At 43.2% G+C, this 14468-nt stretch overlaps 1 protein-coding gene across 1 annotated transcript in view; it reads right to left on the bottom strand.

Annotated features, from left to right (window-relative positions):
* Positions 1 to 5653: 5653 nt before the first annotated feature.
* The window catches only part of zswim5 (zinc finger, SWIM-type containing 5), a 62851-nt gene continuing 54036 nt past the window's right edge, over positions 5654 to 14468 (bottom strand). Inside the window, exons 11-16 of the mRNA XM_085139696.1 lie at positions 13722 to 13824; positions 13320 to 13455; positions 12938 to 13095; positions 12663 to 12826; positions 11959 to 12040; positions 5654 to 11349 (exon numbers count right to left, since the gene is read on the bottom strand). Coding sequence (XP_084995822.1) covers positions 10487 to 11349; positions 11959 to 12040; positions 12663 to 12826; positions 12938 to 13095; positions 13320 to 13455; positions 13722 to 13824 — 1506 coding nt within the window. The 3' untranslated portion in view covers positions 5654 to 10486. The remainder of the gene's footprint in view (positions 11350 to 11958; positions 12041 to 12662; positions 12827 to 12937; positions 13096 to 13319; positions 13456 to 13721; positions 13825 to 14468) is intronic.

The following is a 14468-nucleotide window of genomic DNA, read 5'->3' as shown; positions in this document are numbered from 1 at the left end:
CCACCGGGCAGAAACTAGAGGGGGCTGCACCGGCGTGCCCGCCGTCTCCGCCGGCAGCCAGCTGTGCCAGAGTGAACCGAGCCGCAGGCACAGAGGCCGGAGGCCCGAGGGCCCTCCGCGCCCCGGAAGAGGCCTGACCGAGCAGCAGGCGCCAGGCCCCGCCAAGTAGCCACCGGGAGTGATCTGGCACATGACCTGAGCGCCCAGCCCCGGACACCAAGAACCAACAATGCACCGACCCTTGAGGGCATCAGTCACCGGCAGGGAGTGTGGTGAGGGGAGATAGGCCTCCACACTTGGAGGGCCTGGGAGTACCCAGAGAGGTGGAGTCTAAGACCCGACCTGACATATAGACACAGACAAACAGGCACACACAGACACAGACATGCATTCCCACCCTCATGCACACATATACAAACACTCAGCACTCACCCAACGTTGGAATAAACGTAAATGGACATGTACACTCAATCACACTCCCCAAACATACTCTATACCCCGGGTCCAGGTATCCTCGCCCCCAGAGGGGGAAACGGCACCCAGACCCAAGAGATGTTACCCTTCCCTCCGGGGTGGAGGCAAGCAGACCGCCCCAGACTCCGCAGCAGCAGGGAGGCCAATCGGACAGCCAGCATCTCTTCCCAGCCCTCCCGCCCCGATGGCTAGCAGAGAACGGGGGTGTGTTAAGACCCCATACCCTCCTCCTCCCGTTCAAGTGTAGTGTTGCTGCGTGTTGTTCTAAAGTGTATTTAAAACACGGGAGAGCATGGTGCTGCTGCCAGAGAGCAGCAGGTGTTAGCACGGCCCCTCCCGAGAACCCTCAATGTCTACATGGATTTAAAATTGAGAGGTGGGCACCGGCGCCAGAGGTAGGTTTGAATACACAGACCGTCTACTGGACGCCGTTAACGTGCCCACCCTCAAGGCCCTATATATATATATGTGTGTGTTATGAGAGTGTAAGTAATGTGGATGTCTAAGTTGTGAGATAAAATTGAGGCACAGGTGGCCAGAAGAGGACAGAGGGGGGGGGGGAATGTCTCCCCTGCACCCTGGTGACACACCCGCACCCCAAAGCCCTACCTGTGTGGGTGGGTGTGGTGGAGCGGGAAGAGGGAGGCAGCCGGGGATGGGGAGGAAAAGAAGGGAGGGGAGGGTGTCCCTCCCTAGGGCCAGCTCCCCCGCTGACCCCAATAGGCACCCCCGTCCTCTGGTATCCACCAAGGCAAGGGAGCCCAGGCCCATCCAGACCGGGGCCTACGGCAGCAGCCACAGTCACAGTTTGTTAAAAATTACAAATGTTACTTCAGCAGCAGCTAAAGAATTTTAACTGTCGAATAATACAAATTTGTTGAGCCTGGGAGCATTTACAGCAGTACAATGGTGCGCGAGAGGCTGGCTGAAAACATGCAGAAACATGTCATCTAGTACAGAGCACCAGTGTGGACGTGCAGCAGCGAAGCAGCGCCTTTGTTGTTAAAATGGAAGCTGAATGAAAAGTAGAAATCCAGCTTCCAGATAATTAAGACTGTTCAGCAGTGAGTGTTATTAATATGTACAAAAATACACAGAGCTCAAAGCAGCTGATGAGAGGGGGAACAGCAGCAGGCTTTCATTCATCTCACTCCTTTGTGTGGGTGCGGTAGTAACACACTCTCTCTCCCTCTCTGGCTCTCTCTCTCTCTCTCTCTCACACACACACACACACACACACACACGGAGGCTTTTGTTGTGGCCCCCGTATTGCGTAAACAGTGAAGACAAATGAACAAAAATCACCGCTGATTGTCGACAGGTAAGACTAAAGAGGCTTGGGCTGTGTGTCAGTGGGCCATCTGGGAATAAAGTGACAGGCTGAGAGAGAGAGAGAGAGAGAGAGAGAGAGAGAGAGTGTTTGTGTGTGTGTGTTTGTGTGTGTGTGTGTATGAGAGAGAGGGAGAAAGAGGGAAATAGACAAAGAGAAAAGGTAACAATGAATCAGTGCTCTTTAGAAATGGAGATCAATTTCCACATGGTCGCTTTAAAGGCTTTGGCAGGAGAATAATATATAAGTGTGTGCGCTTCTGTGTTCATGTTTGTGTGTCCGTGAATCATTTCATTGTGTATTTTTGTGTGTTTTATGTGCTTATTTTGTGCACAGAGATTGAACAGGTGTGTGTGTGTGTGTGTGTGTGTGTGTGTGTGTGTGTGAGTGAGAGTGAGAGAGAGAGAGAGAGTGTGAGTGAGTGAGTGAGAGAGAGAGGGTGCCTTTGAAGGAGGTCCAGGCTCCATCTCTCAGCAAATCAGCAGGCCAGAAAATCCAATCTGCCTGGAGAGACAGCAGGCTGTACATCATCTGCCATGGATGGACACTATCAGCGCTTTATCAGTGACCACCCCCTTACAAATACACACACACACACACACACACACACACACACACACACACACACACACACACACACACACACACACACACACACAATTTTTCAATAAGCACATGCATGAAAGAACACACACAGCCCACTGTGACAGAGACTGATGGGCGTTATTACCATAGTGGTTGTGTGGAGGGATGGAGGGAGGTGGAGGCAGGAAGTGAAACTCTGGCTTTAGTCCGAGGACCTTGAGACGCTAATGCAGATGCTGACAGCTGTGACAGTCTCTCTTTGCTGGTGATACCTTAGTATTCCAGCCTATACGCCATGTTGATATTAACCTCTGTTGTCACTAAGTTACTCGCAAATGATCCTGTGTCATAGCGTCACACTCATTTGAATAAGAGTGGATGGGTCCCCAAGGACTGGAATTGAAGAACGGCGGGTGTGGGAGGAGGGGCTTTCCAAAGCTATGTGACGATTAAAGAAACCGCTCTGATGGTATGACTTTAAATTGTGTCATTAGGACTGAATAAAATACCCCCCAGAATGGAGAAAAATAAATAAGCTGAAGGTAAAAAAGAAAGAAAGAAAAAATGAGCCAAAAGGAAAAACTTTCAATGTTCACGTCCTCAGTGTGCTCACTATAGTGCTAACATGTTTTTCTGTTTACACTCAAAAGCTGTCATGTGCTCTTGCTTTGTCACAATTCAAGTTATGTTTGGACAGGTTAGAAGACCACCAGTGTATATATGGCACTGCCATATACTGTATATAAAAGATGGACATCATTTCTGACTATGAAGTCTAATTAAAATACATTTTTCTTATATATTACCAAATCACAACAACAGTTGCCTCAGGACATTTTGTATTGTATAATAAAGATGTACAATATTACAGAAAAAAACAACAACAATTTTAAAATAAAATAAAATTGAAGAAAAACAATTATAACAGTAAGTTTGTGGTCTAAAAAGCTAACTTCATATCTCACAGAAGGTGGTTGCTGAAAATCTTGGCTGTTCTTGCTGTATGTGTGTATTAATGGAAAGTTCACAAGGAGTCAGTTTAGGCTGGTTTCAGTCTGAGCTAAAAAGAACAACTGTTGCTCAGTGGTCCAAACTGTTGCAGATGAAAGCGAGTTTTGCATTTCTTTTGGGAACTAATTTCCCAGAGCCTGGAGGAAGACTGGAGAAACACACAATCCACAGTGAAGTCCAGTGCAAGATTTCTGCAGTCTGTCGGGTACCACGTCATCTGCTGGGGATGCAGGTTGGTCCGTTCTGTTTTATCAAGTCCAAAGTGAATACAGCAGTCTACCTCATGCCTCCATCTGCTGACAAGCTTTATGGAGATGCCGATTGCCTTACTTAGCACCAGCCCACAGTGCCAAAACTGCTACCAAACAGTTTCCTGACTGATCAGACAACTCGACTGGCCTGAACCCCACAGAGAGTATACAACAAGAGAAAAATGAGCTTAAGGTTGCTATTAAAGCAATCTCGGCTTCAGTAACAGCTCAGCAGTGCCACAGCTGATATCCTGCATGAAACCACGTCACACTGATGTAATAGTTCACAATAAAGGAGTCACATCCAAGCAGTGAATGTAGAAGCTTGCACAGACAGGTCTTGTTGTTGTGCTCGGGACAGGACGTGCACTTAGTTTAGTTATCCAACAGGATAAGTGTATGGAAAGGGAAAAGTACACCAGAGAAAACGTGTGATTGGTTAAAACGCAGCTCGTTTTCTCATGTGTTTAGTGTTTCTGTGTCTGAGTAAATATAAGTATGAGCGGGAGGGGCAGAGCGAGACAGGCTGGGGTGGGGTAGGGTGGGGGGCAGTGGAAAGTGAGGCGAAAAAAAGATTGGGCTTATAGCAATCACTCCTCCATCTATCTGTCTGGATAATTAATATAAATCTGCTCATTTATCTTCAGCCAATCAATCTAGATTTACACTTGCACATGCACACACACAGGGACGTGCACACACATACATGGAGTTACGAGCACACTTAAATGCTTCTTGATGCCCTGATTGTCTGCTTATATGGCTCTGCAGAAATCTGTAATGAGAGAGAATGAAGCGGCGAAGGCGGGATAGAAGAAAAATATACTGATTAGAGAAAAATGAGTGAAATATTGATGGAACTCTATCAGCCTCCGTGTGCTTCATTTACCACTCAGGCAGATTGGTTGGATGGGTGAAATTGTAAGGACTGCACCACAGCAGCTGGGAAGAAAGCAGGCTTTTAGCCACTTTGGATCACTTGCTGTCACAAAGTTTGAGATTTGTTAAATGTAATTCGAGTTTCTTACAAGTTGGGCATTATATATTCACAGTTTTGCTCATTATCTGTGTATTTCAAGTTTGAAATGAGTTAAGGGAACACAAAAGTCTAACTGGAAAGAAAGGAGAGATGCCTAAAAGAATAGTTAAATCACATTGCATGAGAGGTAAAAAAAAATAGAAGGAGAAGTTGGTGGGGGAAATACTGAAGTCTTACCACTTGTTTCACTTCTGGTCCATAATATCCACCCACGAGAGCTTTGCTTTGGAACTGAAATGAAAAAACATGATGAAGCAAAACTGGAAAGAATCAGCACAGAAGTAGAACAAAGATAAATAATCAAATGTAACCTGTTTGTATGACTTACTTTTTTCTTTTTGCCTTATTGTTATTTTTTTATTCTGCTGTTTTTGATGATTATGACATATTCTGTCCCATGTTGATCAACCTTTTGGAGTTCAGTTCAGACCAGTTTGAATGGCTCATTCATTAAAACCTGGTGTTTGGGGGGGAAATACATGAACATAATGGGATTTCTCTTAGGAATAACCTCCAAAAACAGTTTTGTGCAATTTCCAACTAGTAAGACGATATTAGTACTGAATTGAAAATATTAATTAACTTAGGCATGTATTGGTAACAGTTCCAGGTATAAACAATTTAAGATGGTTGGAGGGTTTTTAAATATCACCAAGTAATAATTTATCATCAAATAATACACTTTGTACAACTAAACACATCGATCTAGCTTCATCATAGGTGTAGTAGGCAGTAATTGATTTGTTGCTAGACGAGTACATTATCGAACTGGTTAACTTTCACTGAGACGCCGCCATAAAGGTTCCCATGATTGTGTTGACGATGTCCTGAGGTCAGTGAAGGGGATTTTCCACTAACAGGGCAACCTTTAAAGATGGCTGCGCTATGCCGAGCTTTTCAATCTTTTGTGATGTATTAAATAATTTTAACTAATGTATGTTGGCTCAACAAACAACATCCTGGTAATGTGTTTCACACTTTATTCATAGAAAAGCACTGAGATTCCAACACAAATCAATATAAAATGGTAGTAGCGTTACATAAATAGTAATAAATTCTCGCTTTATAGACAGTAGCTCAAGAAGTCGCACAAAAAAAAAAAATTACAAAAAAAGAAAAGGTGTTGATGATAAGCTATGATACTTCTGTGGCAACAAATACTGGAGATACCTTTTCATAATCAGTAGCACAAAGAGGCAACAAACACTTTCAAATATCCCTTAAGTTGGAAAGAATTCAAAAACAAAAACTGGGAAAACAGTAGGTGAACTAGATCTCTACCAGCAAACAGTACTTCTCCTACAAACCAAAGACAGACGGGGACAACAAAGAAAAACGCCCAGGAACTGGCTGAGTTAGTTAATAAAGAAGGAAAAGAAAAGCAAGGAAAACTTTGTTGCAATGCTGTCAGTGAATGCATCACATAAAGGCAGCCGACTGGAGCTCCCCGGCAAAATTATTTTCCTAATATATTATCAAAAAAAAAAATCAATGTATCATTTCATTAACCTCATTATGTAGAAACCTCGCAGCTTTATTTCGTTCTCTGCAAGCTACTGTAGCGCACTGATGTCAACGTGTTTCAGGATAGTCGCACTTAAACGCAACTGGCTTTAAATCCAACGTCCTCCTTGTGCGAGAGGGATCGAGGTGTTCAAGAACATCAGGGGAAAACAAAACTATAGAAGACCTGAACTCAGCCAGTTTAATGTGGTGAAAAGGAGCTGAGAAAGCAATTTTTTTTAAAAAAAAGTTAGAAGGAATGAGCACGAGGTCATCCACAGGCCGTCTCTTTTTTTGTTCATACAGTTGCCGTTTCTAGACATTTGCGTTTCGTCTCACCACAGTGTTGCCGCACAATACGACACCTCTGAGAAGACACTGAAGGCTTTAGTCCTGATTAAAGAAAACCAACAAACAAACAAAACAAATAAAAAATTAACAACTTTTGTACATTGATCGACCAGAAAGGCATTTTCCACCGTCTTTCGCTTTTTCGTCTCCTCTAAACGTTGCAGCGGAAACAGGCCGGCCACTGTGCACTGTCCAAATACAAGCGTGATGGGTCTCCTTTTCGTCCGCAACACCCCCGTTCTCATTAATAGTGGTTCAACCCACTGGGTCTCTGCACTCAGTTTTAAGGGGGTATATTAAAGAGGGGACAACACCATCGAAGTGGTTCTGCATAGTCAGGTTTAGTAAGAATCTGTTTACAAATGAATGCGTTCCTCATTTTACTCTTCAAATAACATGCTCACTTTTGGAAAACACCCCCCATCCCCCCATCTTCTATAAAATACAAATAATAATAGCTATTATTGCAAAAAAAAAAAAAAAAGAAGCCAAAAAACAAAAACTGAAAGAAATGTACACAGGAGCACCTGAGAAATGCCTTGAAGTCTTTGCTCTTACAAAAAGAAAAGGAAAAAAAAGAAGCTGTCAAACACCCCTGTCCAAAACAATTCAAGTACACCCCGTCAAAATCATAAAAACAAAGAACAAAACCATAACATACATCATAAATAATTATAACTTTACAATTTTTTGAATTGACACTTTAGTATTTACAATATCTTAAATGCTAAATGCTACTACTTTTTGTTTTGTTTCTTTAAGTGGTGTCCCTGAGAACTGAGTTTAGCCTCTCTTCTTTTTGCTCAGTTTTCCTTTTTTCATTCCCATTCTTTTATCTGCATTTCTTCAGATCCAAAAAAACAAAAACAAAACAAAAAAGACAGAGAGAAAGAAAGTAAAGGCCCAGAGTTGTGACTGACTACCCAGGTTTTGGGTGAAGGTAGCTCTTGTGGAATGTAAAAGCAGACAGAAAAATGTTCCTCCATTCAAAAAGTGTTCTACCAATAAATAAATGCTGAAGCAGGCAGGAACGCACTGAAGAGGTATTCGTGTGAAGTGCTTTAAACTATGACATTAAGTCTGACCAGTAAAAGATTCAAGCTCTTTCTGTACTGCATTACTGCCGTTAACAACAACACTTTGCCACTGGGTAAGAAAAAGGGGGTGTGGAGATCCCCCATAAAGAGAAAACTGCTTCCTGTGCCAAGATATGTGGTCTCAAATACATACAATGAAGTCATCAAGTAAACTCTAGTCTTTGAGTTTGCACTGCAGCCCTGTGAGAAAGTCAAGGAGGACTCATCTTCACTGTCGATGATGATCATGACCAGCAGCTTTCACAGGTGACTTCTTTTCCATCACAAGACCAAGAAACTGAAGGAAAGATGACGGGGCTAGTCTATTTACTGCTGCTCACCTGATATTTAACATTTTACATTTATGTCTTTTTAATTTTGTTTATTTAGGTTTTCAGTGGTTCTGAACACACTACTTGAATACCTTTAATATTTTTGTCCATGAAGCGCCTTGAGGCGACTTTTGTTGTGATTTGGCACTATATAAATAAAATTGAATTGAATTGAATTGAATGTGGGACCAGCAGAGTAAGCTAAAAACAAAGCTAACTAATGACGCCAACACAGTGGGGCAACAAACTGCAGTTCCACGATAAAATACCCAACAAGCCAAATATTATATTTAAAATTAGTCTGTTGCAGCTCTAGTCTTTCTTTTTTTTTTTTTTTTTTAAATTTTGCTTGGACTAAAAGATTCTGGGGAGTAGATTTTGTTTTCATTTTAATGAATGCATGCCGCTAAACCAAGCTAGCTAGCCAGCGCTAGCATAAGCAACTTCCTGCTCTCATCCAAAGAGGGTCACATCTGGTTAAAATATTATATATAATCATAAAATTTTATACAATTATTGAAATCTCTTTATTATCAAGCAGCAATAATAAGCTAACAGCACACTGACATTAGCACATTATATGCGTTCTCTGTTGCCTGGGTTCTCTCTGGGTGGTGTGGCTTCCTCCCACAGTCCAAAGACATTAATTGGTCATCCTGAAATAGCAGTTAGTGTAAATTTGAGTACGACCTGTTCAGGGTGTGCCACATCTATCACTCATGACAGCAGGAATATGCTCAAGCAACCCGGCAAACCTGAAGTGGACAAGTTGTTATGAAACTGCATGGATGGATGGATAGATGGATCCTCCCACCCACTTGGCTAAATTGTATTAAATTTTCATTATATTTTCAAACCCCATTTAAAGTCCCTTTCAAATTTGTCATAAATAACACTGCTAGTTTCTGATAAAGTGACACTGTGGCGGCTCTTGTAGTAGTAATTAATGAATAATGTGAGATGTTTTCTTACTACAACATGTCACTGCACGCTGTCTTACTCCCAGTATGTTCTGTATCAAACCTTTGGCATCTCTGCCTTTGTACTTTGTTTCAAAGTGGAATGTGTTGTTAGTGGAGGTATCTGAACCCAGACCATCTAAACCTAAACAGGTGGTTCTGGTGACTAAACCCATTCAAATAGTGAGCTGAAATGATCGCAGTTAAAAACCAATTGCTAAGCCAAATTTCACAATGAGACATGATGCCAAAGGAAACATTTGCAGATGTTTCTAAGCCCAACTTAGCAAAACTAGCATGGTGACATCTACAAGAAATGCACTTTATGTTGGTTAAGACACATGACCACAGAACTCGAACTTCATTCTGCGGTTTTAATGATTACTGAGCCAGCATCATGAACCAGCTGAGGATGCATTCCTTTGAGGTAATGCATCTGATTTCCAGTTCTTGTGATGGAAAAGGGACTTCGGCGACATGCAGAACTAACAGTCAGTGAAATCAACAAGGCCCCAACAGGTTCCAACGCTTCTTTGCACAACACCAGAAAGTGAACTTGTTTTTAGTGATAAAAACGAAGCAGAGGCTTGATTTATATTGCTTGCTGACTAAATCTCAATGTAGTGATGGTAAAGTGGGTGCTGGAGTCTTGCACGTTTAAAAGGTTTTGGCCACAAATAGCTGAAGAGCAGTGCAGTGGATGAGACTCCACCGGTTCTCACAGTTGTATTTTGTCACTGTAAATAAGCTTATAGGAGGGCATAACAGATATACTGTATTTATATATAGAGACTCGACTACCCTACCTTAGCTAAAGCAGCAGCCTGAACATCACTGTCAGACATCTGGATTTAAAAACACACACCCTGTGAAGCATCGTTGGACTTCCTATTTCAGATATTTGTCAGAAACCAGCTGGTGAAGGTTTTTAAATCTGCAGGTACTGATTTCCCCCACAGAGAGACCACATGGGGAGTTCTGTATTCTGCCCTCTCTACTCAAAATTGCCCTGAATGAAACAAAGAGGCCATTTCTGATCAAGAAGTTAAAGCTGACAGTACAGTCGAGGTATGACAATAACACTATGTGTGTTTTTGACCTCAGTGGATTTTTTTTGGGAAAAACATGCTTCTTCCACTCTAATAACCTCTCCTTCTTCTTAACCCCAGCTGAAAGCATCTTCTGGCTCAACAGTACATACAGCTAAATCATTTGGTTTTCATATCATCATGTACCCCCACAAAACTAAAGTTTGTTTTGCTTTTGCAGTCACATTCTTTTGACTTTTTTTCCTTTTTTTAAACACTAAATTTAACATTAGTAGGAGGGCAAAATGCTTTGTTTTTCTAGTTGCTTAGTTGACATTTCAAACCTTTCCTTTTGCAGTCTTAATGAAGTAGAGCAATGTACTGCGAACACTTCCTGGTTCACATTCAAGAAAGAGAACAACAGGATAAAACCTCAGTCAGCAAATGGCTCAAAATACATGAAAATAAAAAGAAATAAAACTTAAATTAGAAACACAGAAGTGTAACTGCTTCTCCCAAGAAGAGGGTCTCTGTGAGAGAAGAAAGGTCAGCCGAAGCGCTCCCTGACCAACATCATCAGTTTCTTCTTGCCCTTGTAGATCTGTTTCAGGTTGTCTATGAACTGGGCGAACTGAATGTGTCCGTCCTGTGCCAGCAGAAAAGTCTCCCGCGCTTTGCTCAGGAACTCTATGAACTCTCCATAGTGCCGTGGACTGATGTGCGTCAGCCGAGAGTGCGTGGTGTTGATATACGCCGAGATCGTGGCGTCCAGGAGCTGGCGCAGCGGTGCCTTATCCGTGGACATCAGCTTCCCAGAGTTCCTTCTCCCAGGAATTCCAGCGAGACCCGGCGCAGTCATAGTGCACCGCCTTAGAATGTCAGACAACACCGTGGCGCAGTGCACGCTCTTCACCACCAGCGGAATAATAGCCGCAAGCTCATTCTTCCCCAGCGAGTGGCTGAGCGCACAGGCCCACAGCACGTCGTTAATAGCTGGGTGAGTGTCTTGGTTGTAGGCCAGGTTGAGATGCGTCATGGCCAGCGAGGCTAGCTTGAACGACCGCAGGGGGTATCCTCTGTGCTCCATGTACCTCGCAATGGTAAACAGCTGCGAGTAGGTCATGCCCGTCGACGCCGCGTCGATCACGATCTGGTAGGCCGTCTCGAAGGCGATGTGGTCCTTCTCGCAGAGCGTCAGAGCTGACAGGGCGCAGTTCTGTGGGTCCTTCATGGCACACTGCAGGGCCAAGGTCCTTGCGCAGCTTGCGAGCTCCTCCCGCTGGGGGTAGTCGAGGCTGAGGCGCAGGATGGTGTTATGGGACATGACGGTGGCCGCCACAATGCTGGTGGCTTCGGTGGGCGTGAACAGAGTATACCAGCTTTGTAAGATGCTCACCAGCGCCCGCAGACCTGATGAGAGGAAAAAAGAGATTTACCATTCAGTGCTTGTGACCAGAATTGCTCACTATTCACATCAGCAAGCTCGGCACTTTGAAGTGCTGTCCAGATGTAGAGCGAGCACTACTATAGCTTATATGGTACACTCAAATGCCTCATGAACAGCAGCCCGGTGGTCACTACCAAATGACTGTATAGCAACGTGCACTGAGCTGAAGGATTAAGGAAAGAGAAAACAGAGCAGCACTCAGCTTTTCAGTTAGGAGGGGAAATGAAGCCATGTGTACCTCGACCTATAATCGTCCCAAATTGCTAAAGTTACTAAAATCATTAAATCATTTCATTACACTTGGTATAATTTTAGTCTCTATTCTTAAAAAGATTATGGAGGCATAAATTTGACTTCTTAACTGATGGTGCAACATGTCATGCAGCCCCTCTTGTCTTCAAAGATCAAATGAGGGAATCTCTTTTGGGAAAACATCGTTCATCCCTCCTCATTTAGACTAACAAGACACTTCAGCTCAAAAGAAGCTGTAAAGCTGAACTTACTGAAGATCACAACGCAGCACGGAGGCTGTAATTAGAGCATGAATCCGCTTTAAAAACGGATGCACATACCGACTTCAGTGGCGCAGGTTACCAGCCAGCGAACCATCTCTCTCCTCCTCCAGTTCAGAGTGGACAGAGTCATCCTCATCACCTGCAAAACACGCATGGAGAACATGATGCGCTCTGTTAGCGCCATTGAACCGTTACACATTTCTATACCCTCTTGGCAGTTTTCATGAATACGTGCATTTGGAAATCAAAGCATTTTTGCGTAGTGTGTGATTTTCATAATTTATCTGTTTGAATGGCACCACATGGCTCCTCTGATGACAGATGTAACCAGAATATGCTCATAATTGCACAGATGATGATTTGCGACCCTTCCATTTTGAGCACTTTATTAGCAGTTTTGCTGACAGGAATTCAGCCGATACTCTAAATACGAGCAGAAAGAGACGGGGGAAGCCACAGCGTCACTGCAGCCTGATGATCTGAGGACTTTTCTGTGTTTACTGTGGGACGCAAAAGGTTTAATTATGTGGTTTCTTCTCATCAACAACGGTAAGACTCTGTGTGATGTTTTTGCTGTTAATTTGTAGTGGGGCAGCAGAGGGCTGGAAAAAATGACAAGGTGAAGGAAACCGTTGCATGTTTTGACTGGCGATCGGTGCTCTGATTTGATTTTCTTTGCTGTGGTGAAATGATCTGTGAAAATTACTGACTTGCCCTCATTCTTCGACTGCACTCTCTCCATGCACACACACATACAGTACCTGCAGTCCTAGCTCCAGCGCCACGTTGAGCAGGGTTATATCGGGTGGGCTCTCTGCGGGTGTCGCTATCTTAAAGGCGTCTTGGGCCAGTTTGAAGATTAAGGAAGAGGAGTGGATGTTTTTCTGGATGGCCTCCAGCACCGTCCGCAATCTCAACATGTCGCCTGCAAGCAAAAAACACAACGCAAACTAAGATCATGATGGAGAAATGCCTCAATAGCCAGCTTTGCCTGTTTGAGTAACATCTGAGCGGACATTCAATAAGCTGGCGTTACCTTTAGCAGCAGTGAGCATGGTTGAAGCCAGCTCACACTGCTGTGACTCCAGGTGGCCCAGTGTGAACCAGCGTGGGTATCTGCTCGGAACTATGGAGATACCGTGATGAGGGTGGCCAACATCCCCGGAGCCCGCTGATGACTCCAGAACTGGCAACCTGGCACATGTAGTAAAAGATCTGTTTTAGACAGATGGCACTTTGTCCTGATGTTTTATTTATTCCAAGAGTAACACTAAAATATGGATCTGAGTATGCATTCATCCTTATTCGTTTTACTGTGGCCCTGTTTGCGTAAAGGCAAAATTACCATCATTTACACACGCAACATAAAATACTTTCATCAATAACTGTTTGAAGCTGCAGTGAAAGGGGAGTCTGACCTCATGGCGCGGAGAGCCACTTTGTAAGCCAGGTCTGCGTCATGCGGCAGCAGGGCAGAGAACAGGTACTTGGCGAAGGTGTGCATTGGAACACTTTCCCTGTGGATGACCTCACCCAGACCGCTGAATGGGCCAGCTGGAGCAAAGAGAAAAACAAAATATTCTTTACCTTCTGTCTCAAGAACGTGCCACTGTGCTAGGTATGGGCTCCACTGCCCGATTGTGATTTGCACTGAATAAATATTGAAGTCAAAGCTTTCAAGCTACACTTTACAACCGTCACAACAAAAACCTTTCATGTTCTGGACTCAAAACCGTGCAGGTTTCAATAGCTGATGAATGTTCTTAATATTGGACAAAATAAGTAAATGAAATTTATAAAATTTACTGCAGACACCGTACCTTCTAGTAGCTGTATGGCCTGCTTCCGGAGGGTCTGAACCAATAGATCGTCCAGCTCCAGTTCCTGAAGCTTTGCAACAATCTGCTCCTCATTACGACACACCTAGAACATGTTGAAGACACAAATAGCATTCACTCCAACTATAAGAACATTTTCAGTTCTGAAGTAGCCATTTAGCTATTAAGTGTTTTCAGTGGAATTCAACTACTTTCAAGAATTTCAAGATAAAAAATGTGTATCAACCCACCAGCATGAAAAATGATACGACAGAAAAGATCAAAAGAGTTTTAATACCTTTCTAAGAAAGGGTTTTGACCTTAAGACATTAAATGACCAGTACGTTCTTACAAACTGGCATCTATTCACATCTGTTGTTACAGCACAGATGATAGAAATTTATTTCACTGGAGAAAAAAATCTAGTAAAAGGTCTGTGTATGCATGTGACTGGTTTTAAATGCAATTCTTGGTTGAAACATTGAGGCTGCAGCTAATTCCAGTGACATTAGGAAAGGTCTGTGGCAGTAGTGTTAAGCCCTCTAAAGCAGATTAGCATTTACACAAAGAAATGTTCCATGGATTTATTTTAAATCACAGTGAACTTAAGTACTGTGGCTTTCTGCTTGTTTTTCAGGACACAAATGCTGCGACCTTTTCCCTCTCCTTCCATGACATTTACTTTAAACAAAATCATAAATTACAGTGATTTACTGATGGCGATGGTGACATCTACAAATTTACACAAAC

The sequence above is a fragment of the Neolamprologus multifasciatus genome, chromosome 18 (assembly GCF_963576455.1).
Source record: "Neolamprologus multifasciatus chromosome 18, fNeoMul1.2, whole genome shotgun sequence".
NCBI classification, from domain to species: Eukaryota; Metazoa; Chordata; class Actinopteri; order Cichliformes; family Cichlidae; genus Neolamprologus; species Neolamprologus multifasciatus.
The sequence above is the reverse complement of the archived record's forward strand: the minus strand, read 5'-3'. Positions and strand labels throughout refer to the sequence as shown.